The 27,319-nt window shown below is 45.3% G+C and overlaps 2 protein-coding genes across 2 annotated transcripts; both read left to right on the top strand.

Annotated features, from left to right (window-relative positions):
• Positions 1–1,825: 1,825 nt before the first annotated feature.
• LOC108027560 (uncharacterized) lies at positions 1,826–22,945 on the top strand. Its single transcript, XM_017099036.3, is given in 8 exon segments — positions 1,826–1,920; positions 12,445–13,563; positions 14,253–14,323; positions 15,688–16,006; positions 16,385–16,512; positions 16,721–17,058; positions 17,301–17,519; positions 18,391–22,945. Coding segments are annotated over 7 exon segments (2,658 nt in total). The 5' UTR covers positions 1,826–1,920; positions 12,445–13,093; the 3' UTR covers positions 19,504–22,945.
• Positions 22,946–25,720: 2,775 nt separating this feature from the next.
• LOC108027512 (uncharacterized) lies at positions 25,721–27,067 on the top strand. Its single transcript, XM_017098955.2, has 2 exons — positions 25,721–25,829; positions 25,906–27,067. The coding sequence occupies exons 1-2, from the start codon at positions 25,824–25,826 to the stop codon at positions 26,881–26,883; spliced, it is 984 nt and encodes a 327-aa protein (XP_016954444.1). The 5' UTR covers positions 25,721–25,823; the 3' UTR covers positions 26,884–27,067.
• The last annotated feature ends 252 nt before the right edge of the window (positions 27,068–27,319 follow it).

Below are 27,319 nucleotides of genomic sequence, written 5' to 3'. Positions count from 1 at the left end.
GGCGGGCGGCTTTTTGAACTGGGACACGTGCGTTTAGGCCAAAACTCACCACAAAAACAGAGAGCAGGCCGAAAAAGCTCGGATGCTCAAAAATTGCGCGCGCTGGCTCTGTCTCTCTGCCTCTCTTTCTGTCTCTCTCTCCCGCGTTCCCCCTTCTCTTTCCCCAAACGTCTTTAAAAATTCAAACACAAGCCATGAATTGCCCTAATAATTAATAGAAACACGGCCTCGCAATAGAACGGACCTATGATGGAGATACTCTTACCGTTCCCTTAGCTATAATGCATTCAAAACTATCCCATTCATTTGAACCTATCCTAAATATTAAATAAATACAAAAAAATGTATATTTTACTTAGATATTCATTTATTTAGATATTGATTTTATGGACCCTGGTAGAGCATTCAATTTTCGACCTCCAAGCTTTGCAGTCCGCTCATGTTTTATTTTCGTTTTGTTGTTCCTCTGCTGTTTCCTTCGGCTCGCAAATAACACGTGCATTTGTCGTAACTGTCGCACGCCCATCGTCCACCGCCCACCGCCCTTCGTCCTTCATCACCCACCCTCCGCCCACCTCCCCGCACTCGACGTTTCACTCTTTCGCCTACAAAGCACTTTCCCTCCGTCTCTTTCGCCTATTCTTCTTTGCCATCTGAGCTGCCAGCTTTTGCTGGACAAAACTCGCCAAGTACTCGATTATTAAATATTTTTGTATTATTTTACTACTGCTACACCAAACGCGGAGGTTCCCACATTTTACTGAGGAGCAGAAAGAGCAGAATATACTTAAATAAAACTACCTAAACTCTACACAGAAACCTCTAATGTCTTCAAATTCCATTTCAATGTTTTCGGGATTCCTTTACCAACCTTTACCAACACTGCTGACCCTACACTGCCTGATAAATTAAAAAGACGTTTTGTAAACCAGTAAGGAACTGCTGCAAATGCACTTAATAATGTGAAAGTCTCTAAATTCATTTCCCAATACTTTTGAAACCCCAAAGTGTTTGATCCCGTTTTCAATACTTTTGAGTTCCTAAACTTTACCAACACTGCCCACCCAACACTGCCTTGCACATTTAAAACATTTTTGGGGAACAAGTGACTTTTTAAGATGCATATACTGATAAACAATAAAAATTCGATTTTGAATACTTTTGAGATCCCAAATGTTTGATCCCAGAAAACAGCCAGTTTACCCAACACTGAGTTCCTAAACTTTACCAACACTGCCCACCCAACACTGCCTTGCACATTTAAAACATTTTTGGGGAACAAGTGACTTTTTAAGATGCATATACTGATAAACAATAATTTTAATTTTTTTAAATTCGATTTTGAATACTTTTGAGATCCCAAATGTGTGATCCCAGAAAACAGCCAGTTTACCCAACACTGAGTTCCTAAGCTTTACCAACACTGCCCACCCAACACTGCCTTGCACATTTAAAACATTTTTGGGGAACAAGTGACTTTTTAAGATGCATATACTGATAAACAATAATTTAAATGTTTTTAAATTCGATTTTGAATACTTTTGAGATCCCAAATGTGTGATCCCAGAAAACAGCCAGTTTACCCAACACTAGCCGAAGAGTTTGCCACTGCTTTGCCATTTGGCTCTCGGCTGGCGTTTCGCCCGTTTTGCCAGTTTGCATTTTCCGATTTCGGCAGCGAGGCCGAAAAAAGACCGTGCATGCTGCTCGGCGATTGAGAAAGTGAGCAAGTGAGCGAGTGAGCGAGTGAGCGACTGAGCGAATGAACGACTGAGCGAATGGGCGAGTGAGCGGTGGCACTTCTGGTCTTCATTGCGGTGTTACGTGTTTCGCGTGTCAGACGCTTCGGTTCGCGTCGCGCGCGTTCCGTTGGCGGCGACTTTTTGGGCGAGATTATTTAATAACAATTTATAAATAATTGTAAGGCGAGAAAACAAAACAAGGAGGCGAAAAAAGGAGAAAACCAGAACCTCTGTGCGAAAATTGCCTTCTGTTTTCCCACATTTTTTTTGTTGTTGCTCAGTTTGTTTGGTGCCAAAAAATACAAAGATACGGATTCGCACTCGTAATACAATGTGCTGCGGCACATAAATATGCTCATAAATCTCGGCTGTCACAGGAGGGGGCTGCAACGAGGGTGGCAGGGGGCGGAGTGGGTGGCAAGAAGGTCGCATCCACTATTTTGTTGCGTTCGCCGTCAGCAGTACCGTTACATGTGCTGGCCTGCGTAAACACTGCCGTTACAAACGGCAGCCATATTGTTGGTGCACACATAACGCATACGCAACGTGGTCCCACTTCCGGTTGAGGAGCCCTTTCTTTTAGCTGGCTAATTTCAAGTGCATTGCAGGGCTCCGCTGTTGGAACACAGTGTTTTGTGCGCGTAAGCTAAATGGTTCTCTGCCACTTTGTAGTTTATCTGTTTTAACGCGGAGAAACTTGCAAATTTCATTTGCCATACTCTTAGGTTTTGTGCATTGCTGCTGCTCTATATTTAAAATGGGTTTTGAAACAGACAGTTAAAAAGAAATGTCGATCTCTGGGCTGATTTTTAGTGACTCCGCGTTACATATTCAGATATCTAGTGGACACTTCGAGGGCATATCTGCATTGTAGGCAGATTTGGGTTGCCTCCACTTGGCCAGCTCACACAGACGCAGAGGCCCTGCAGAGGATACCGCCATAAACAAAGGGCAGGCCGACATCTGTGCCAAAGCATTTCCCATTTCCCACTTCCCATGTGTGTTGTGCCACGCACACATAGCCGTGTATGTGTGTCAACGCTCCAATTTTCTGGCTGCCTTTCTTTGGGGAAAACCCACTCGCACTCACAGGATTCCGGAGCAAGAAATCACAGACCGAACTGAACACAATCACAAAAAACGCTTCAATAGCTCCGCGTGCCGGACTTTAATGTCGTGTGAACTGCATTCGACTCGCTGGCCCAAGCAGCAACAGGAAAAAATTGTGTTTAGTAAGTAATTATCCAGTCACGCCACCGCTGCTGATTTTTTGGGGGAGTGGGAGAGCGGTGCATCGATAAGACCGCCTTGCCACAACAAAATCTGAAAAAGCTACAGTGGAGCTTCACCGGATCGTACTTTGTCAGTGGAGTATTTGAAAATTTGTTTAACAAATTAATAAGGAGAAAACGCTTATAATAGAAAATGTATAGCTGATGGTTCGATTTTCAGAAGTAAGAGGGTTTTTGGGTATATCCTTGTGGCTACATCCGAAGAAAATCTTTAAAATCAGAGATCTATAATACGGAATCGTTTGGGGTTTTTAAGATTTTTAGACCAGGAAAATCGTAATTCTAGGGGACTCGCATTATAGAAGCCGAACTGTGGGGCTGTGGGCGGTGGCTATGGGTCGTATCCTTGCCTTGCCCCTGGGTTTGGGTCTAACCTTGTTGATCCAAATCAACTGAACTCGGCTCGACTCGACTCCGCCCCCTGGCCCTGATGGGAATATAATGCAGCCAAGATTTCGGGGGGACGGGGAGTCCCCAAGAGGGACTTTGACTTTGGATTCGTGTGAGAAATGTAATTCCAATATGACATGCCACGTGTCACCCGATCTGGCCGCTGATATGGGATATGGGATGTGGAGAATGAAAATGGAAAATGGGCAATTGCATAAGCCAGTGTGGGCTGATACTTGGGAAATCCGTCGGGGATGATATATGTTCCGGAGCTGGGGTAAAGCTTAAAACTGATTGCCGCACTTATTAATTGAATTGGAGCCGCTTAAGTCGCAGCTTAGCCGCTTGGCCTGGTCAGCGGCATTTGTTTTTGATTAAATAACTTAAAGCTGGCTTTCCAGTAAGAGCTTTATAGAAATGCACTAAATAAACTCATAAATGAATATTTGGTTTTGGATATATAGTTAGTCGAATATTTTTGAGTTCTTCTTTTCAATAGTGGAGTTTTTTGACATCCCAAGGGACTTCTAATAACTTATAATAACAGCTTACAATTTATATATACTATTATTTTGTTTGATAACGAACTTCTTTACCATCCCTAAATTCAACCCCAACTAATTGGAATTTTAGAGCTGCTCCTTCGACCCATTGATGGCGAACATGAGTTGCGGCAGGCCTGTATCCGCTGCTCGGTATCCCGTAACCTGTTTCCGGCTTCCTGTTTCCGCAAAGTCAGCCACCCTTCACCTAATCGATTAGCGAATGCCTTATGCACTTTAACCCGAAAATGCCGAGACTCCCCGGCCCCGACCCCGACCCCGGCCCCGGAACCATAACCATAACCATAAATCCCATGTATAGCCGCGTACCCGTAGGCCGGTCAGCGCGTCAGTGGGTCACGGCTCTCCGTCCCGCTCTAGCCGGCGCCCGCCCTCCTATCGCTATCTCTGTCCCCGGGGTCACCGGGGAAAGCCGAAAAAGAGAGGGAGAGAAAGGAAAGCGCGGGGAAATGGGGAAATGGAGAGCGAGCCGGAGAGGAATGCGGCATATCGACCGGTGTTGGTGTCACGCCATGCTGCGGTTGTTCAAAAAACAAGAAAACACTACAAAAAACACAAAAGCAGCAAAAATGGGGAAAAATGGGGAAAAGGAGGCCCACACACATGCATAACTTATATGCACATGTGTGTGTGTTATGTATTTATTTTATTATTTGCACTTTTGGCTACGTGCTGTGCGCCAAAAGGCGGAATACCAAGGCAATTTGTTGTTGCCAGCCTATGGCAGCAGGTCCTTTGAGCCGCACAGGCACACAGAAACGGACACAAAGACACAGATACACAGATGCTCAGATACACGCACACAGCTGAGCCGGGAAAAGCGCGGAGAAGCCCACTCGCACACACAGGCAGCTGCAATTGCAGTTGCACTCAAGGTTGCAGTGGATGATGTTGCAGCCAGAAAGTAGCAGGCAAGTGGCTCAAATTGGATTTTTCCCGTGCCGCTTTCTCAGGGGGTTTTCCACCCCGCCCCTCGGCGGCTCACATAATTAGGAAGCAGAGGCTGACACTGTAAACCAGTTGTCTTTTGTGGCTGCCATAAGCTTGTAAACAGCTTACGGACGCCTGGCCTTCGCCCGAAACTATAACAAAAGGAAGGGAAAACGGGGAAAACACATTTTCCAATTCGTGCACGAGTCAAGGTCGCCGCAGCACAAAATGCCAGGGAAAGCGGCAAAAGATAATCGGCAATGATGCGATTTTAAGTGCAGACAGCCAAGTGTCAGCGGAAATCAAACCGAAGGGGTTAAGGGAAAGTGCAGGGAAAACTAAAAGGGAGGTGCAGAGGGAGAGGGGGCGGGGGCTAGCTGATTTGACACACGTGTGCTGGCCAAATTGCAAGCTGATGAAATAGCAATAAATGCATTTCCCTGATTCCCTTCGGCCGGAAAAACCGAAGTCCCCCCCCGAACTGATGGCACGACACGCCGATTTCAGGCATTAAAAATGCATTTCACTTGCAATGTCGCAGCTAGGTACTCGTTCATTCCAAGATCAAAGTCGCCGAACGAGGTAATAAGGTGGAAATAAAGATTTTTCGTAGTTTACAATTGATACTTAAGGGGCGCGTATGGGCTGGATGGCTAATTAACTAGCTATTTTATGGGTCCTAACATATTTCCCTGACTCCAAAAGAAAACTTTTTCTATTATATTTAAATGTTTTGCCTTGTCCTGTGGCTCCTGATGGGTTCTTGTGGATAAATGAAATTGAATTGATTGATTTTGAATCCAGAGTTGACTTGCCTCATGATCCCATGGATCTGACACAAGAATCTCTGATTGAAAACCCATTTTCTTGCCTCAAACAATTCACCCATGGCAAATCCATTAATCAGCGCAATCTATCGGTGTCTGATACCCGTTTTCTCGATGGGTGACCCCACTTAGCTCATCAGGTCAGAGTGCCTGTGACCTGGCCCGATAATCTTGCACTTGCCGCCCACTTGGGGGCAATCTGGCTGAGCAAGGATAACAAGGATAACAAGGATAACAACACCTGGCTGAAAGTTTAATTTGCAGATTAGCCTCCTCTGCAGCCCCCGAGAACTGACACCTTTTGCCAAGTGCCCGAAGACCTAGATGTTTGTGCACATGCTATGGATATCTGTTTTTGTTTTCGTGTGTGCTCAGTCAACTGTCATTGTGGCCTGGAAATGGAAAACTTGCAGCTGCCTCTCGAAACTTTTCACCGTAGCTTCAGGTTGGCCATTGATCCCTAGGAAGTAGGCTGTGCGGCAAAGGAAGTGAGACACATATTTACTTGAAGAATAGAACCTCAAATTTTCGTTAGAAAAGGGCACATTTTATGAATAAGATGAAACCTACAAAAATGTTTAAAAGGCTCATACAAGATTAAAAATGTAACTAAAAGATACCTTATTGATGTCCGGTGTTTAGCAGGGTCCTTTCCTGTTACTGGTTAACAAAAATAGCGAAAAGATATTGAAAAACATGTAAATTAATATTTTTGTCATTGCCTTGCTAATACATTATCGAAGTACATTAAAATCTCTGAAAATATCTCTGCCTTACAAATGAATTGTATAATTAAACAGTAGTATTGTTGGCCCTGTTGCACAGTGTAATCGAGTCCCTGTGCCTGAATTTGCTACCTGTGGAGGTGTCAGTTTTATTGAGTAAACCGTTGCATAAACGTCAAAAGTTAGTTTGCCAGAAGGCCAGCAAAGGGAAATGCAGGGGAAAGGCGGGTGCAAATTGTGCCTTGTTCTTGGTTTTGTACTTTACTCGTGCTTCTGCTTGTTGAGCTGCCAAATACACCGGTCGTGGTGAAAAGCTGTCTCCTCGCCGCTCGCCCCTCTCCCGCTGGCATTTTCCCAGAGGAAAGTAGTGCATTTTCCGAATTGATCCCGCTAATGAAGAGGGAAAAGCTGTCTGACCGATTCTGAATCACTGTCAAGGTTAATCTATAATTAACCTCCGATAGTGGAAATCGTAAAGAGCCGCCGTCGATACATTTACGGATACAGATACATTCGTATCTGTCTTTGGCACGGGCGGATTAAATGAGCCGGCGACGGGCTAAAATTAACAGCCATCAAATTTTCTATTTATGTGCTGTGATATTTCTGCGGCAAAGTGGTCTCCCGAAATGTTGAACTTTTTTTGAATATTACATTTTTTTTGCATAAGATACACTATGACAAGTTGTGTCGTGGGGAAAAAAAAAAAAAAAAAAAAAAAAAAAAAAAAAAAAAAAAAAAAAAAAAAAAAAAACAAAGTGCGTGCTTACGCGTTATTATTTTGTTATCTATTCTTCGTGTGCTAATAATAGCACAGATCATAAAAATTCGGACGCTGTCTAGCGCAGTGTCGGCAGTGGGACAACAACAACAACATAAGTGTAGTGCGACAAGACTGCATTTGTGCCCGCTAGGGCACCGCTGTTCCCCTCACACTGCGCGCAGCCGTACAAGAGGGGCAATAAAAGCAGTGATTGACTTACATTCGACTTTGCATAAAATCGAGAGAAATGGCAAATACCAGAGAAACAATGCTTCTGGGCGAAGCTCTGAGAAAAGCCGTCATGGACGAGGTGATTCCAGGAGAGTTAACCCTGGCAAAAAATCTGGCCACTAGCGGCAAGCTTAACTCATATGGTATAGCAGTATCAAGCAGTAATGCAGCCTGTATCACCAGTACTCTGACAACAACTCACAGTCCAATATATACCAACACTACATCATCACCCAGCATATGCAGTGGCATGTGCTCAACGCCTATGCCTCCTAAAGCATTAAGCACTTCTATAGACTTCCCCCCTCTACCGGATTCACCCAGATGGCAAAAAATCCAGAGCCAGAAGAGGAAGGGGTCATCGAACTCACCAATAAGTCAACGAAAACGTGCCGATATTAGAAATTTAGAACCCAGTGACCCTGTGTCAGCAAACAGGTTCGAAACACTATCAGTTGATGACGATGAGATGGACTGCAATAGTGTGGACGAACCATCGACTAGCGCTGCAGCAGCGGCTTACCGTTCTCACACCGCTTCTAAGGCTAAAGACAGCAATGCACATAACAAGAACGCAAACGTACAAAGTAAAACTGATTCATCTACGGTAAAATCTGCTTCTACTGGTAGTCCAAAACCACCACCAATCGTTCTTATGGACGTGACAAACGTGAACGAACTTCTTATCGCTATCGAGGAAGTTACAAATCTTGAAAATGTTGAAATCAAATCCTCTGTGGGCTCCACTCACAGAATCTACACCAAAGACGCAAACACCTACAGGGCTGTAGTACGACAACTAAGTTCCCTGAAAATTGAATTCCATTGCTATCAATTGAAAGACGAGAAACCATTCAGAGTTGTTGTGCGAGGATTACACCATTCACAGCTCCATCATAAAATCAAAGAGGAATTACTCAGACAGGGGCATAAAGTTCTATCAATATATAACCCAAAAAGCAACAAGAGCGGTGAACAGATGAACCTCTTCTTCATTAATGTAGAAAAGAATCTAAATAACAAAGATATACTCCAACTACGATCTCTATGTCGCCAACGCGTCCGTTTTGAAGTAGCCAGAAAAGCACAAGACATAGTGCAATGTCGGAGATGCCAATCGTTTGGTCATACTGCAAGATATTGCTACAGACCTTTTATCTGTGTCTCTTGCGGTGACTACCATAAATCATCAGATTGTCCCAGAAGCAAAGAAGCACCAGCAACTTGCACTCACTGTGGTGAAAATCACCCAGCTAACTTCCGTGGCTGCAAATCCTATCAAAAATTGCTCAAAATGAACGAAAATGTACAGAAAACCCCAAAAGTGAGCATAAACAATAACTCTACACCCAAACATTATGAAAATGGAGTTTCTTATGCTCAAATAGCCAGAAATGCAAATCCAATCACGGAAAAACAAAACAAACGACCAGGAAACCTAACAAATAGGCTACAGGACGCCATTCAACAGCAACATCACTACGGTGCAAAAAATCATGCGCACTTTTTCCCAGATGTGTCACAACAGCAAAATGCACAAGAATCTAAACTAGAAATGGCAGTTGCATCGCTCTCAAAAGCTATCGAGGGTCTATACGCCATGCAAGCCCAGATGCTGAAGATGCTGGTTGCAATTAACGCGCAACTTACACAATGTCCCAAATAAAAATTCTCACCTGGAACACGCGAGGTGCTGCCGGCAAAATGACGGAAATCGGCCACCTTGCGGAGAGAGAGAATATTGACATTCTCCTTCTCACTGAAACGAAGACATCCAACCTTCAACTATTTGGATATGAAGTCTACACTTCAAATCTACCTGACGGCAGCCACAGGGGTGGAGCTGCAATCCTGGTTAACAAAAAGATCAATCACTTTCCCATCGAGCCAATCGTCCATGCTAAAGTCCAAATCGTGGGTGCCAGAATCCAAACATGTATAGGACAAATATTCATCGGATCAATCTATTGCCCTCCGAACTTCAGCTGGACTCAATCAGAATTTGATGACATATTCGCTAACTTCAACTTCCCAAGATCATTTATCAGCGGAGACTGGAACGCCAAACATCCATGGTGGGGTTCTGCGATCACCTGTCACCGAGGTAACTTACTTGCCGCAAGCGCCATCTCAATTAACGCCAACATCCTGGCGACTGGAGCACCAACATACTATCCAAGCGCAGTAAATCGAAGACCATCCTGTTTAGACTTTGCAATTTATCGCAACATTCCACACGACAAGCTAAGCATCAGAGACAGCTGGGACCTTGAATCGGACCACCTATCTCTCATCACTACATTAAAAACAGAAGCCATACAATGCACTCAACGTAGACAACTTCTTAGCAAACACACAAATGTAGCTGTTTTCAAGGAAGAACTATGTAGATCGATACGCCTTAACATTGAGCTCAACTCTGCTGCTGAGATTGACGACGCTGTAGACCTCTTCACTACCAACGTGACAAATGCGGCGAGGAGTGCAAACGTGTACACTGCAAACAATCATGGCAGAGCCCTCATACGCCACTCGAATAGAATTGACCCAAACATTGCAGAGATTCTAGTCCGTAAGAGAGCACTGAGAAGACGTTATATTCGAACGCACAGTCCTGAGGATAAAGCTCAATGGCATAGATGCGCCAGAGAGCTTCACGTTGCCATGGCTGAATTGAAAAATGCGCAATTCGAACATATGCTGACCAATATGGACTATTCTAATGATTCCATTTTTAATATGTGGTCCTTTACCAAAAAAGTAAAAAGAATGCCACAGAAAGTTACGCCTCTGAAGAACAGCAATGGTAACTGGTGTCGCTCCTTAGAAGAGCAAGTACAAACATTTGCGGAACACCTTGGCGACAGATTCACTGCGTTTAATTTCGCATCCGAGGAGGATATCAACAGAATAAACGAAATACTACAGCGCCCTTTCCAGATGTCACCTCCAATAAGACATATCCGTCTGGAAGAAGTCTCAAACATGATACGTACCCTCAAAAGTCGAAAGGCGCCAGGTCATGACCTAATAAGCAACGCAGTACTTAAAATCCTTCCCAAGAGAGCACTATTACTTATCACATTGATATTCAATGCGATACTTAGAGTGCAATACTTTCCCAAAAAATGGAAGAGTGCTAGAATCAGTATGATTCTAAAGCCAGGGAAACCGGAACAGGATCCATGCTCCTACCGGCCTATCAGCCTCCTGCCCTCTTTATCGAAGGTAATGGAAAGGCTGATAGCTTCCCGACTTATAATACACCTAGAAGACAATGATACTATCCCAATGCACCAATTCGGATTCAGAGCCGGCCACAGTACGATTGAGCAATTGCACCGTGTAGTCAATCACATCCTGAAGGCCTACGACAATAAAGAATACTGCAACGGCATCTTTCTTGACATACAACAGGCATTTGATAGAGTTTGGATCCCGGGACTACTAGCCAAAGTCAAAACAGCGCTGCCAGCCAACCTGTTTGAGCTCATCAGATCGTTTCTCACAAACAGAGATTTTTGCGTCCAGTCCAGAGACGCAATCTCTGCAAATGTTGCCATTACAGCTGGCGTTCCCCAAGGAAGCGTCTTAGGACCGCTACTGTACTCCATCTTTACAGCAGACATCCCCAAGCCAAGCTATGAAGAAATGACCTACGACAACAGCAAAATGCTGCTGGCCAGCTTCGCTGACGACGTCTGCTTTCTCAGCTCCTCGAACAGTGAGACCGAGTCTTCACAAACGCTGCAAACCTACCTCAACGAATTCGAGAAATGGGCCACGGCGAACAATATCAAAATCAACGAAAGCAAATGCGTAAACGTTTGCTTTACGTTACGCCGAAAAACAACTCCGGTGGTCCACATTAATAATGTGGACATAGAGCAAGCGACTAAGGCGAAATACCTAGGCCTCACACTGGACAAACGCCTAACCTTCCGAGAACATATTGCCAGAGTCGTCAAAATGTGCAACCTAAAGCGGAACCAATTATTCTGGATGCTAAACAAGAAAAGCAAATTATCTCTAAGATGCAAGCGGCACATTTATCAACAAATCATCGCACCAACTTGGAGATATGGAATCCAAATTTGGGGAGTGGCGGCTGCGTCCCACCGAAAACGTTTCCAAACCGTCCAGAACAAAACATTAAGACAAATCACTGGCTGTGAGTGGTTCGTTAGCGGCCAAACGCTTCACAATGACCTAAACCTGAGTCTTGTTGAAGACCAAATATCGTTCTTCTCAAGCAGGTACAACGACCGTCTAACTGCCCACCGTAATCGTCTAGCCCGGAGATTACAGGGGGCTATCCCAATTCGCAGGCTCAAAAGAAGACATTTTGGGCTGCTCCTAAGAGACTAATATGAATATATTATTTACTTGAAACTAGTCGTAATTTGAGCTACTCCTATATACCAAGTTGAAAACTAATTATAATTTATAATTAAGAGATTATTTACTTAAGAAAACATTTAGGTTAAAGGCTTTAATTAGATCTGTTCCTGGATTATATTAAATAAAGATGTTAATTAAATAAAAAAAAAAAGATACACTATATTTCCACTTAGGCGATCATTTATCTGAAACTAAATCTTAGATTTTACTAAATCTTATAAGTATTTCACGATCTGAAACTACATTTTCCGAGACACCAGTGTGCCTTTACAAATTAGGACGATCGGGCAGACAAGATCGAGTTTATGAGTTGGCAGGTTATCAGCCAAGTGATAAAAGTTTTCGACCGGATTATTCCCTTTCTGAGTTCTCCCGCCCGCTGAATTTTTTCGAGTGTGGTGAAAAGCTCCTTCGCTTTCTGCGCTCTCGCTTTCCCCAAGAAAACGTTGTTTATTTGGGCCTTGTTTCGGCTCCCTAATTATCGTGACAAAACTTTTGGCAAAAGTTTCGATCAAGTTTTTGTATTTTTTGGCAAACAGACTCGGGCGATAAGAATAAGTTTTCATATTATCATCTTCAGCAGCGACGAGAAAATAAACATTTATCGGACTGGACTTTGCCTTAAAAGTATGCTATATAGCAGTAAAATCCCTTGTGATTTGTAGTCCAGTCTTAATAATAATATAAAAAAGAAAATGCACAGCAAATGCAGAAAGTGAAAATAACATAAGAACTTGAAATAATCAACTGAACACAAAAACAAAATAAAATCAACTCTTCAATGTAAATAAATCAATGAACGCTGAAACATTCTATGGAATTTTAATTAAATTAAAAGCTAACAAAGTATATGTTTTGGAAACCTAAGAAAATAAGAGAAAGAAAAACTAAAACCTATTAAAACAATCAGCCAGATAACTTAAAAACTAGAAACTCCGATTGCTAATAATAACTTTAAATAGCTGAAAAATAGTTGGATCAGTAGAAATTATTTCAAAGAGACCGACAGTCAAATGAAAATTCAATTTCACTTGCAACAGAAACAAATAAACATAAAGCGAAGGCCTACAAAAATATGAGAGAAGAAATTCCTACACAGCACACTAGCTAAATAAATACAAGCAATGGCGTCCAATAGTGTATTAAAATAAATATAAAAGCATAAGCAAGCATACAAATAAAATATTTAATTTAAATAAAGTGAAATACAAACCAAAAAAACAAAAACAATGTCGATGGCATTATGCAATTTGAACGGCGACGGCAGCGCGGCGCAGTCGGCGTCGCAGTCGCAGTCGCCGGCCGTCGCGGCAGCGCACTCGCACACGCTGCAGCAGGAGAGCACGCCGCTGCTTCTGGGCCACGACCAGAGCAGCGCTGCGGCAGAGGTCGCCGGCAGAGGCGGCGGCGACGTCTCCAGCGGAGCAGTCACCTCCATTGAAATGCCCACTGTCGCAGGCGGCGACTCTGCTGCAGTACCGCCGCTGCCTCTGCCGGCGTCGCTGCCGACGCAGCCGCCAGCGCAGCCCCCGCTGCTCATGGCGCTGCCCGCCAACCTGAACTTCGTTCCGGGACCCACGACGCAGCAGCTGATGATCGGCAACGGCGCCGTCGGCGCCATTCCCTCGACCAACGACAACAATAACAACAACAACGTGGACAATACTAGCGACGAGTCGAACCCGGTCACCATTTACAGGTATAGAGGTCAGGGGTTTCGAGGGTCAAAGACCCTGAAAAAGTTGTGAACTCGTCTTGATCGGGCGTGGTCGTAGCATCACTTAAAGGTGGCCAAAAGTATGCAAGCTCGAGAAGACAACGTGCTGCTTTTCCATTGCATACTTTTGGACACCTTTGTAGCAGTTCCACAGTCTTTGCTACCATTTTAGCATCATAAAAAGTCCTGAAAAAATATGAGTGCGTTTGTTGCGAGAGCGGTTTCAGAATCACTTACGAGGTGCCTAAAAGTAAGCAACGCTCGAAAAGAAAGCGTGCCGTTTTTTCTCTGCATACTTTTTCGCACCTTGGTATCAATTCCAAAACCTTAGCTACGTTTTTAGCATCTCCCTTAGATATCACGCTTTCGAAAACTCTGTAAGTAAGACCCGTTCACCACTTACAGGTATAAAGCAAAGTTATTAAGGTTAAAAAGAAACCCCTGGCAAAGGTGCCCAACAGTAGGCAATGGTAAATGGTACTAAGCAGTCATTTCAATTTGCACCATTAATATATGAATACAAAACAATAAGTATATATTTTAAGTTTGAGAACACTTCATCCTGTACTTTACTTCTAATGGGGAGTACAAGGTTTCCACAGGTTTCCACAGGCTTCCACGATCTGCACGCGATGTCCCTAACCCGATCTGCCTCCCACTCTTCATTGCAGGTGCCGGGCTCCCATTGCGTCACTCGACTGTATGGAGGAGTTCAGTGGTACGGGCGGTCATCTTGATTTCGGTATCAAACTTCTCACTATCATATAGGCTTATCATTTATGTTGTTTGCTGTCGATGCTCGACTTTGACTTTTCGATTGTTTTCGATTGCCTGCCTCTGCATGCTACCACATACGAGCAAGTACCGCTTGCTTCAGAACAGCCCAAGTAAATGAAATAAGTACCTCCAGTGTGTATCTGTACTGTACAAACTCCACACTCCCACTCCACACTCCACATCGATGTAGTAGCTCAGCTGTCGGTAAATGTGGGTTTTGTTTGGCGAATTAGGCGCGGGCGCAGGGCCCTGGAAGGAGGGCCAGAACATGCAACTGGGCGGTAATTTATTTTATTCGTTCTGCGAGGAACACAACTCCACCCCTCGAGCCACCTGCCACAATCACGCAACCAAAAGTACAGAGAATAATAATAAAAGTACAAAGACAATAACAGAAACACGCACCGGACGCACGCACTTTCCACGGCGGCAGGGGAAAACCGGGGACAGGAAGGCCAACGGAAAAATGTCACTTTTGTTTATTCATGTTCATTGCACGCGGCGCTCTTTGTGTTTCATACACTCTCCTCCGAGGCGGTTTCAATTAGGTAATTGAAACGGCATTACGCCTATAACACCTTTTTTCGGAGGCCCGAACACCCAGATTTTTAGGGACCCCTTTGGCGAGGTTTAGTGTGCACTAGGTCGTTAAGAGTTTAAAAGGCAAGGAAGGCTGTCTCAACAAGGGAAGTAAATGCTTTAAAAACTCTAAGTAGTACAGCTTTAGTGGTATTTTTTAAAGATGATTTTTATTTTTTATTTGGGCTTAGAAGAAGATACATCGTAGGTATAATTAAAGTGTTAGAACCTTAAAGAACAAGGGGAAGTAATGCTAATCAAATTAACATACTACTTTCAAAATAAACGCTTTTAAAGGTAAAACTTTTTAAGAGGTGGTACTTGATGTGCAGGCTATAGATTCTTTTGGATATAGGAGGAGATTACAGAGTTAGGAGCTACGAACTTTTCACACACTTCCGAAATTAGTCTACGGTTCTTGTGTAGAGTACTGGCACTTCGTCACCCTGATTTGGCCGCCCTTAATGGTGGCATTGCTTTTGTGTTTGTACCCTTATTCTTGTTGCTGTTGCGTTGCCGTTGGTTTTTGCACGTTTCCCGGCACTTTGAAAGCCCTCAACCACCCAAAAAGGAATGAAAAGGTTTCCCACTAAACGAAACGCACATTTTCCCCCAAAACGAAACGCTCCACTTCCATGCCGGCGCCCGACACTCGACCACTCGACAACCCGACAACGCGACAACGCGGCTATTTGGATCCTGGCCGCCCCGCCGCGATGACCGTGTACCTGGGCATTCCGCTCCGAACAGGCCGCTCCATCAGCCTGGGCTCCAACCCGGCGCTGCCGCTGCGCCACGGCTCCACGCCGACGCCGGGGCTGCGGTACAAGAACCTGGGCAAGAGCGGACTCCGCATCTCCAACGTGGGCCTGGGCACCTGGCCCGTCTTCTCGCCGGGCGTGAGCGACGACCAGGCGGAGGCCATCCTCAAGCTGGCCATCGAGAGCGGCATCAACCTGTTCGACATCTCGGAGGCGCACTCGGAGACCGAGATCGGCAAGATCCTGCAGCGCGCGGGATGGAAGCGGACCGCCTACGTCATCACCACGAAGGTCTACTGGAGCACCAAGTGAGTGGGGGTTCCGAGGGTCGTCTCAAGGACTCTCCAAGAGCAGTTCTGCTTCCAAGTGGGACTTTCGAAGAAAAGTTCTGATAGAAAAGAAACTTTTTGCTTGCAAAGTAACAGGAGATTTTGGGTTCCAATAACAGTTCTGATATAAGAGAGCCTATATTTATTTTCTGTTAAATTTTCTATCTTAAAAAGGCTTTCTTTGTAAAATAATTGGATTTTCTATCAGTTAGAACGCATAATTGTGTGTAACTTTTAAAGAAAATAAATGGGCATACGGAAACCATTCCATTTTAAAAAATATATTGTACAGAATCTGTTTTGAGTTGTTCTTCGAAACATACCGCTGATTTTGTTAATATTTTTGCTTTTTATCAGGTCCGAGGAACGGGGTCTCTCCCGGAAGCACATCATCGAGTGCGTCAGGGCCAGTCTGCAGCGACTGCAGCTGCAGTACATCGACATCGTCATCATTCACAAGGCGGATCCCATGTGCCCCATGGAGGGTAAGATTTCCGAGCTTACAAGCAGACTACTAAGTATAGGGCACTCAAATGGAGGGCCAGAAAATGTGTGGCTAAAATATAGTGCATATATTCGGCCATAATTTGGAGGAGTGTTCAATATTACTAGTATCTTTATCCCCCGCGTCTCGTTCTAAACCGCACTTGCCTTGCGTATTTTGTAAACTCTGTTTCATTTCCCTGCCAGAAGTGGTGCGCGCCATGAGCTACGTCATACAGCAGGGCTGGGCCATGTACTGGGGCACCGCCCGCTGGAGCCAGGTGGAGATCATGGAGGCCTACACCAACTGCCGCCAGTTCAACTGCATCACGCCCATCGTGGAGCAGTCCGAGTACCACATGTTCTGCCGCGAGAAGTGCGAGCTCTACCTGCCGGAGATGTACAACAAGATCGGCGTGGGCCTCATGGCCTGGGGCCCCCTCTCGATGGCCCTCAGCGACACCCAGAACGGCGACAAGCTCTTCCTGCCCAAGGGCTCCTTCAAGACGAAGAGCTTCTCGTGGACCGAGGACGAGATCAACCGCAATGTGAGTGCTGACCGATAAAGGGCATATTGTGGTGGTACTTTCTATAGGTTTTGACTGCCAAGACTGGTTGTATTTCGGGGAGTTGAATCTCTAAGGTAGTAGTGCTTAATTTATGCATGTTTAAGATCTCTAACATGGAAGGGGAAACAAAAATGAATTCTCGAGAGATTGACTTGTTTTTATAACACAGATCCACTGGTCACCTTTTCCCTGGTGTAATGTGTTGCGTCCTTTGCTTCCAGGCCGCTCTGTCGCCGCAGGGCAGTTGGGGCAAGGACCGGATCGAGGAGGGGCGCCGCCACTGCGACCGCCTCCGCGACCTGGCCGCGCTCGCCGAGAAGCTGGGCTGCAGCCCCACCCAGCTGTCGATCGCCTGGTCGCTGAAGCACGAGCCCGTCCAGTGTCTGCTGCTGGGCGCCACCTCGGCGGAGCAGCTGCACCAGAGCCTGCAGTCGCTGCAGGTAAATACATCCCAAAATAATACTACCAATTAGGTATTTCTGCTAAGGATATAAGTTTCTTAAATAGTGCTTTTGCTGAGAAGTATGCTACAATATATTTTGAACTCAAGGATACAATGAACTCCTTCGCCCATAATGTAGACGACTAGCTTTGTTCACTGCATACTTTCAGACACCAACTATTGCAGTTCAAAGTGATTTCAAAACGCTATCAAACCAAGAGATTTAGCCAAATATTAAGACTTCAAAGTTTATCACTCATACGTACCGTTCTCCCTGCTCAAATTATATTTTAGTATTGGTGGCGTTAATCTCAACCAAACATTTGCTTTTGCGATCCTTATTAAGCACAGGCAGCAAAGTCCTTTAATTGACAACAAAAAATTAAAAAAAATATTTTTTTATTTGCCACACGTGGCGTATGAGTAATTTTGAAGGAAAGTATTTTTTGGACCCCCTTATTGGAAAAATATTTTTGATGACTGATTCAGTCAAACATATGTCTTTGCTGCTCTTAGTTTAGCAGTTATTTCAGTCAGAATCAATCGCAGAATTAAAAAAAGTGTTTTTTGGCACACGTGTCGTATGAGTAACTTTTAAGGACAGTACTTTTTGACCCACCCTACTGATTTAGTGCTTGCTTTTACAATCATGTATTTTTTGCTTTTCTTAATAAAGCAGTCATTACAACCAAAATCAATAAGCTGGCAGCACAATATTTAAAAAGTTTTTTTTTTTTGGCAACGTGTCGTATGAGTATTTTTTTGCCCACCCTCGTGGAAAAATATGTTAGGTGACTGATAAGTGTCCTGCTTTATAATGTCCCACATTTTTTGACTCCACATCTTTAACCTCTGACCTCTTCCCCCAGCTGCTGCCCCGGCTCTCCTCGAGCGTCATGCTGGAGCTGGAGCGGATCCTGGAGAACAAGCCGGTGCGGCCGCCGATGATCTCGACCCTGGCGCTCCGGTGACAATCAGCGTGCCCGCAGGGGCCGCTCAGCCTGAGCGGCGGCGGACCCTGCGGCGCCGACTCGCCGAAGCACGAGGATGAGGCCTTCATCGAGGAGGTGGACGCTGCCAAGGACGCTGCCAAGCAGGGCTTCTGCCTCATCCAGTGACGAAAGGAGTCCTTAGATAACGATAATAAATTTTTGAAAGTGATTAGCAGTAAAACTAGCCTAAGTAGCAATACCATGACGACAACAATAAGCAAGCAGGAGCAGCAGCAACACCTGCAGCAGCAACACCTCCAGCAGCAGCAGCAGCAGCAGCAGCAGCAATATGTGCAACTTCAGCAGCAACCTTTGCTGACCAGCGATTCGGTAGTGGTTCCCATCGCAGCTGACCTCCAGTTCGACACCCTGAACAACAATAACCAACACAACAGCACCGGCAGTCCGGACCAGGCCCTGCCCCCCAGTGACGAGCCCCAGAAGCGCCGCTCCCTGCTGAACTTCAAGTCCCTGGACTTCCACCTGAAGTCCCTGTACAGCGGCCTAAGGAGTCACTCGGGCACGGGTACTCCGCCCAGTCAGCCGAACAGCTCCGTTCCAGCGGTGGATCAGCCGCAGCGCAGGATGCCATACCTGCGGGTGGAGAGTGTGGATCCCGAGGAGCCGAGGGGATCGGTCATCCACCCCGGGCACTCGCCCAGCTTCCTCTCGCCCTACAGTGGAGCAGCAGCAGCCGGAGCTGCCAGCCTGCAGCTGCCCTCGAGCGATGGAGCCACCATCAGGAGATCCTCCACCTCGGACATAGTTAGTTGCAAGCGGGGAGGGGGAGCTGGGGGATCAGGGGGAGGAGCCGCCTCTGCCCAGGACAGCCGGAGGCCCAGCACATCGGACTTGCTCAGAAAGGCCAGGGAACGCAAGGGCAGTGAGGCCCGGATGGGCAGGAGCGTCTCCCACAGCGGGCTGACCAGGGGCGGACCCGGCGGAGGAGGCGGTGGCCTGGGGGGCAGAAGAACCAGCATGGCCTTCTAAGGAAGAAATCCAACCCGAGTGGCGAAACATGGCGAAAACTGTTGATCAAATCTGAATCATAAATAGGCTGACAAAATGGCGCTTATGAATTTTTATCTAGTAAAAAGGGAAAACCAAAGCAAAAATACCAAAAAATACCAATAATAGAGCAGCTGTTAAGGAACGACTTTTTTGTGGATCTATTATCATTATGATTATAATATGGTTACTATAATTGCGCCTCGAAAAGAACTTAAGTTAGTAGACAACAAGAAAAACAAGCAATGGACAGAAACACGACATTTCATCTCTCTTAAACTCTGTATTCTCTCTCCCCGCAGTTTAATATATAACCTATATTTAAAGAGCCCCAACTTTTATGACAATATTAGAACCTAACTATCGTGTATATCGTTGACTATCGCCTGGCAAAAGCTCTAAACTAACCTGCGTTCTGGCCCCAAAACCAAAGAGAAAATTACTCAAGATCGATCCATTATATCATCTTACTGTGAGAGTTCATATCAAGCGAAAGGATGCCCAAGATAGTATGGGGATGCGAGGAGAACATCTTTTTGATTAATTGATTAGAAGAAGACTTAACGAGTGCTAACGATTTTGATTGTGGCGCTCGAGGAGATCGATAGCGATTAAAGATCACGATAAGCGACAGACGATAAATGATAAACGATAAGCGATAAAGCAAGGGGAAATTCGTCGGATAATTAAATTTTAGCTAAACAAAAGAAGAAAAAGAAAAACTCAAGTGAAAAACAAAGAAACAATTCAAATCAAATCTTATTATATAGACATTACTAGCATTATGTAGTTAAATAACAACAATTCAAGCGAAATTTTTTTAAATCAACAAACGAAAAACAAAGCAAATGCCTTTCATAACAGCAACAACAACAACAACAACAAATAGTTTATATTTTAAATATATGCAGTCTTATATAGATATACACACACATATGTGAGGCAAGCGAAAGCGACGAAATAAACAGCAGCCACAAATTGTTATTAATTAATTGTAGTCCATTGTCCCGAGGCCCACGAGGCCCATATCCCACACTTCATGTAAGCAACAAAAGCAAAGCGAAAGCAAACACCAATATAGCAATATGTAGGTTATACATATGGGGGCGTTCCCGAGCCGAACCCCTCCCGAATACCATGTATTTTACCATCATTATCGAGTACACATATATAAAGTCTTTCTCACATACGGACTGTGATTTCATATAAAGTAAACGTAAACAAAGTAAACAATTAATTATTATACCTAACCTAATGTAACTAAGGGCTAAGTTCATTCGAGGGATCTCGCAGATAGACACTCACACACCGCCCCCGAAAAACAACCAAGTAGTTTGAGAGGCTGTTGGAAGACAGCCCGTAAATAGCAATTTTCAAGTCGAATGGCATTATATACTCTACTCTACAATTAATTAACCAAATGCGATTGCCTTAATAACGAATAATAACACAGGATCGGGTCGGATCGGATCGGATCGGATCGGATCGGATCGGATACAACCCAGAGGGGCCGGTTTCCTCCAACTGCAGCTCCAGACCGGAATACATCAAAGACACGCCACCACTCGCATACTTATTCCCCGCACTGTTGCTTGAGGAATCGCCCCGAGCAGGGGGTAGATACACCTTGGTTTGGCTCCTTCGGATCACTCGCAGAATATTTACACGCATATGGGAGTGCCATGCAGAGTAATTGCATTTTTAGTAAGTAGTTAATCCGTCCTCGACAACGGCTAACCAAGCGAAGCAATGGCGACAGGGCGCTGCTCAAGTTGAAAGTCGAAAGCACTTCGAAAACCTTCCACGCTCCTCATGTCTTGTTTGCATATTGCCAGCGCTACTCCTTACTTTATTCGAGAACTCCATTCCAAGCACTGTGGAGCCCAAAGTTTGTTGTTTAGAGGTTGTGATATAAGAGAACCTTCTTAATTGGGGAAACTGCTGAGAAAATCAAATACATATCTGCAAAGAGCAAGTTATATTCGTTTAAACTGTTGTTATATGTTGGCCCACGAATCGATGCTGGTGCAAATATTGCTTTCGAATAAGTTAGGCCTTCAGAATTAGGTGTCAATTTTGCGTAAATACCAAAGGTATCTCCGATGATTTTGTAAAGCGCGTTCAGCCGGGTCAATCAATAGAGCAGCGCCCGTCCGTAGATGCAATCATCAATTGTGGCCACGCCCCTTTAGGAACAAATACAGCCGTAACGTGTGAACCGGAAAGCAATAATTCGAGATAGTGCTGAGGAAAGTTCAGCAAACCAATCGATGTACATACGAGAAACAGCAGCAGGAGAGCACACACGCAGTTGCATTATGAGGTTCATTTAGTCTGTTGTTATCGCAGTTACTACCACGATTATTATGAGTACGATTATTACTACACGTAGCTAGTAACCGAATGAGAATCAGCCACTATACGCCTAGGCCTGAAAGCAACCAGAAGTACACTCACACAAGCCCTTGCCGTTAAAGTTAAAGTTAACACACACACAGACCACACCTACACTGAGAGAAATCAAGGATAGCGAACGCAAATGCAGCAGCGAAAGCAACCGAAACGGAAAGTACTAGGAGGCCGAGGAGCGCGGCGATTAAGTCTAGTCAACAAATTTTACTTTACACCAACCAGAATATTTGTAACAACTGCAATACTAAGCGAGGAGCGGTTGAGCGGTTGAGCGGTTGAGCGGGAGCGTATATATAATGAATATCTTAAAATTATTTTCTTATCGAAACTGGCAATAATAAATATTAATATTAACTTAACTAAATAATTATATTGTACACGCGCGAGAACCTCGCAAGTAAACTTCGCATAGATGAAGCACTTGGAGGACCACAAGAACCGAAGGAACACCCGAAACACAGTACACTGAGAGAAAGCTCGCCTACACACACACTTGATTTGAAATTAGGTCCACGCCAAGCGTACACACCAGCACACACACACACACACACACACACACACACAGTAGCCGGTACTGCACACCCACACGCACGAGATCAGCTTTACTTTAGAGTTTCGAAGATTAATTGCAGGGCTGTCGCCTAGGGTTGCCTAGAGATCGCTGGAACCCGCTCCAACCCAGACGCTTGCATATAGCCCTAGATAAGATATATACGGAGCACATAACAAGCAGTACTGCAGTACGCTCGTATTATTTCGCTAAGTTACTAGAAAACAAGCATAGTGCAGGATGACCTCTTGGTGGGCGAACAAGTCCAATGCGAATGGGCGAACGAGGGCGATTGTTTACATTTCACTTTTAAAGCCACATTTAATACTAATATTTCGAAAGCTAATTAAATAAGTTATAACAATAACGAACAGCAACCAGAACAACAATGGGCAGCAAAGAGCAACACAGCTAATACTGAAAAATTATATAAAAATACAACTCTTATCTTTCAACCAAAAACAGCGTGTTTTTCCTGGGCGGAACCCGTGTTTCTTTTGGCCATCCCCATAGTTCGTAGGTACTCTGGGTACCCAACAAAGGGCTCGTACTTGAGGTAATGCACCAAGGTGGCCCGAAACAGCCCTCTAGACCGTGGGGTCTTTACCAACAGGGTTCCTCTCTAAATTTGTATTTAACATCCCCACACTATAGATCTAAAGTGAGACAGTATTCTTGGCCAACACCCAAGTTTCCAATGGCTGGCCAAAAGGTGACCCAAAACTATTCCTCGGAGCCCGTAACTTTATCAATAGCATGCCTCTAATTTGTTTCTTAATATTATTACATTATACTTAATAACAATAATCATAACTCTGTTTAACACACTCGCCAAAAGGTGACCCCACTTGACCAACATGATCTCGATATCATAGTGATATACAACTAAGAGTTTTCAATGCTAGATTCAGTTGCCCACCACAATCTACAAAACAATAATAATAACCAATAACAACCTCTACACAACGACGCTTTCTTAGTCCCCAGTTTATGTAACATTTATAGCCAGAAAGTAAATAACAGCAAATCTAAATAACAAATTCTCCGCTGCTCTGTCATCACAGCGCGTAGCCAGGGGAATTTCGGTCAAAAAGCATTTCGATCGACACATTTAAATAGATATGACATATCGTAAACCACATTTTTGGGTTGCGTAAGCCGATTCCGGCCACGCGGCTCTGCCCATTGATCAGCTGGCCACTATTTGCACACACACTCGGCCGCCGACTACCATTCAGAGATCTCCGGACCTGGGCACGCGGCCTTCCCCAACACAGGGGCTGTGACACCCCACCGGAGAAGCAACCTCTGAGGTGACAAAGTGTCAATCGCCCTGAAATGCACAGTGGAACCTCACCAACCCGAACTGTTGTTGGTGGAGCTTAGAGCTGGGAAGTTTAGAACCAGAACTAAAGCGCACAAAAATATGTAATATCAAGTCAGCATCGAAATGTTAATGCCGAATGCCCATCTTCATTAAACAGATTGAAAGTTATGAACTCAGTCTAGTGGAACACTGAACATTTAGGGCCCCATAAAGCACCTATAACTTCCTCTTCGTACCACCAAGTCTTGCAGTTTAATGGCCCAAAATGCGCGCAATCAATTAGGCTTACTCACGGTCAATTAACTGCGTCTGAGCTACAGAAGTTGGACTGTAATTTGGATGTTTGTTTCTTCTTCAGCCTTTAGGCGAAACTGAGACCGAAACCGAAAACGTGCTGGTAACGGGTCATCAGCGCAGCGGGGGATCGGGGGAAGAGAGGGGCTCGTGCGTTTGTGGGCTGCGCCTGCGCAACAGCGCGCATTTAATAATTTATACAGAAATGCACAGAAATTAACAAATTCGAAAACGATGTTGCATGATATAATAATCCGGCTGCCTGGGATTCCGAGATGCCACTCCACGACCATGCCGGTGGCCACTGGCCCTCCCAGCCCAAAATCGCTGTTGCAATGCGAGCTCTTGCACTGGGAGAAAAGGTCGGGATTATGAAAATTATGAATATTAGGAAAGTATTGGGAGTACAAAAAAATACTGGGAAAAGGCCATCCCTTACTGACTTGACTTCTTAAACAACCAATTTGATCTGAAGAGGTTCTCATTCACAAAGTAATAAATCTATCCAGTGGATACTAAGAACCCCCGCCTAACAAGCGCTATTTAAATGAACCTTAGAGTTTTAAGTCAGACACAAGCAACATTAATTACAAATTTTATTACTATTTTATTATTTTTATTTCATATTTTAATATTTTCGTAATATTCCATATAGTGATAATATCATTCAGATACTCACGAAATATAACCTCCCAATTACATCGCTTCGGATGGGCTACTATAATTTCCCTGGGCACGCTCGGCTTTTCTTTCCCTGCGAGCGGCGAACCGTTCAAATCGATAATCGTATGCAAAAAGCCGGTCAGTTGCGGTGACTTGACCTACGACGCACCTCGTCTCGGGAGCGGAGCGCATCTGCTTGGGCTTCGACTGGTCAAGTGGTGTTGTCCGCTCGGGTTTGTTATTGCTATTGTTACTTTGTTGCTGTCTTTGACTTTGTTTTCGTTGCTTGTGATTTGGGCAGTTGGAGAAGTAGATGCAAACAGGGTGCTTTGCAGCTGTGGCTGTGGGGAATCGTATCTGACATAATAATAAATAAGATACCTGTTCGTTGTACAAACTAGATCTATAAATTCTTGCATATATATGATATACTCTATTTAAAGTATGTTGTGGTACGCTATAAGCTGGGTAGAAATTTTACCTGTAGCTTAACTCCAGAACTTATATCTTGAACTATCCTAGTCCGATTTGAAACAGTATTAGCTCCCAATGTTAGTTTCTAATATTGGAATATTTCAGTTCATCATTTCATAATATCTTGAACAATATGAAGTATATAAAGTAAGAGGAGTACGCTATCCCCCTAGGAAGTGACAGACTTGACCCTATTTCTGTGTGAGGAATGTCTTTAAGACATACCAGAGATGGGTTTCGTATGCCCTGATCTCCTATCTTTCGAAATGTGGATTTCTTCCGAACAGCAACCCGCCCGTAACGAGCACCCTGTACCGCCCCATCGAGATCTCGGGTGGGTCGCGAGAGCAGCATGGTCTTCGGCAGGTGAAGATGACTCCACACCGGTGGCTCTCCGCCGCTGACGTCACGGCCACGGCCGCGTCTAACGGTTGTGCTCGGCGGATCTCCGGCGGAACTCTTGTATAAAAACGTTGGGTCGACTGGAGAGTGGCATCATTCGCTGGCCTGGAACAGTTCGACGCACAGGTGTCGTCTTTGGTTCCACCTCTTAACTCAAATCAAACCAATATCAACGCCGAAATGAAGGTGAGTTGGGGGGGACTCCCCACCGGATGTGGATTACCAGCTGGACATGTGCTAAACGGATTACCTCCACAACTAGGTCTTCATCTGCCTGCTGGCCACCATCTGCGTCTGCAACGCCACCTTCCTGTCCCTCTTGGGGGGCGGCGGTGGCGGAGGAGGCGGAGGAGGGAGCAAGATCACCTATAACGTGATCGCCACGCCCAGCTCAGGCGGAGGCGGAGGCGGTGGCGGTCATAGCTATGGCTATGCCCAGGGACATGGCTACGCCCAGGGCGGCGGCGGCGGCCATGGACACGGCGGCTCCTCGCAGATCATCAAGGTCATCCTGCAAGAGGGTCAGGGCTACAGCAACGCTGGAGGATCAGCTGGCAGCATTGTGTCCTCGAGTCACAGTCATGGTCATGGCTACGCCAGCGGTCACTCGTACGGCCAGGCGCACGGCTCCTATGGCGGCCATCAGGCGCAGATCTTCAAGGTAATCGAACAGGCCCCGGCTCCGGCTCCAGCTCCTGTCCCTGCGCCCGCTCCCGTTCCCATTCCCATTTCGATCCCTGCCCCTGCTCCGGCTCCCACGGCCTATCACGCCTCGAGCGGCTCCAGTGGCTACTCCTACGGCCATGGACACTCCTATGGCCAGTCGTACGCCTCGGGCCACGGCTACGGTGGCGCTGCCTCCTTCGATGCCCAGCAGTTCAACGCCATTCTGCCCCAGATCCTCCAGCTGGTGCTGCAGGAAGACTCCTTCGGCGGCGGCGGTTTCGGTGGCGGCGGAGCCTCCGACGTGGCTGCCATCAACAGCCAGCTGATCAACACCTACGGCTCCAAGGGCAAGGCCATCATCCTGAAGGCCGACCAGGCGCAGGGCGACTTCTTCAAGAGCGGCCATGTGGTGCAGCGCGGCACCCTGAAGGTGATGCGTGTCCAGGAGCAGCCGCAGCAGTCCCAGGGTGCCGGTGGCTTCAAGGGTGGTGCCCCGTCCGGTGGCTGGAGCTCCGGCGGGGGAGGCGCTTCTGCCGGCGGGTGGAGCAGCGGCGGTCCACCCTCCGCCTGGTAGACGCACTGCGTCCAATGCCCGCCTAGTTAGTTAGACCAAATGAATTTTTTTTTCGCTATCTTCTATTCTATCGTTATGTATTTTTTTTCCTAGGCTAGTCCTTCACAGTCATTATCAACGAATCAAAAAGAAGGCATCCATCATTGTTAACTTAAATTATTTGTTAATAAACAATTTGAACCAACGCGAGGTGTTTTGTTTGCGAGGTTTTATTTGCGACTTTAAATCTGTAATTGAAAAGAAATCCCCAAAAACTGTTTTACAACGATTAGAAATCTAAAAATAGGCAATCAAGTTCAAGTTTGTGTTGCCTGAGGCCCAGTTTTCCCATAATTATTTGCCAATGGTAGCCCCATCACGGAAACCATTTGTTTTTCTGTCGAAACCATTACTTTTAACTATTTCCAGGGGTTGGCCCAACCAAACACTATTTAAT

This window comes from Drosophila biarmipes, chromosome X (genome assembly GCF_025231255.1).
Source record: "Drosophila biarmipes strain raj3 chromosome X, RU_DBia_V1.1, whole genome shotgun sequence".
NCBI classification, from domain to species: domain Eukaryota; kingdom Metazoa; phylum Arthropoda; class Insecta; order Diptera; family Drosophilidae; genus Drosophila; species Drosophila biarmipes.
Note: the sequence above shows the minus strand (reverse complement) of the source record. Positions and strands in the feature narration are given on the sequence as shown.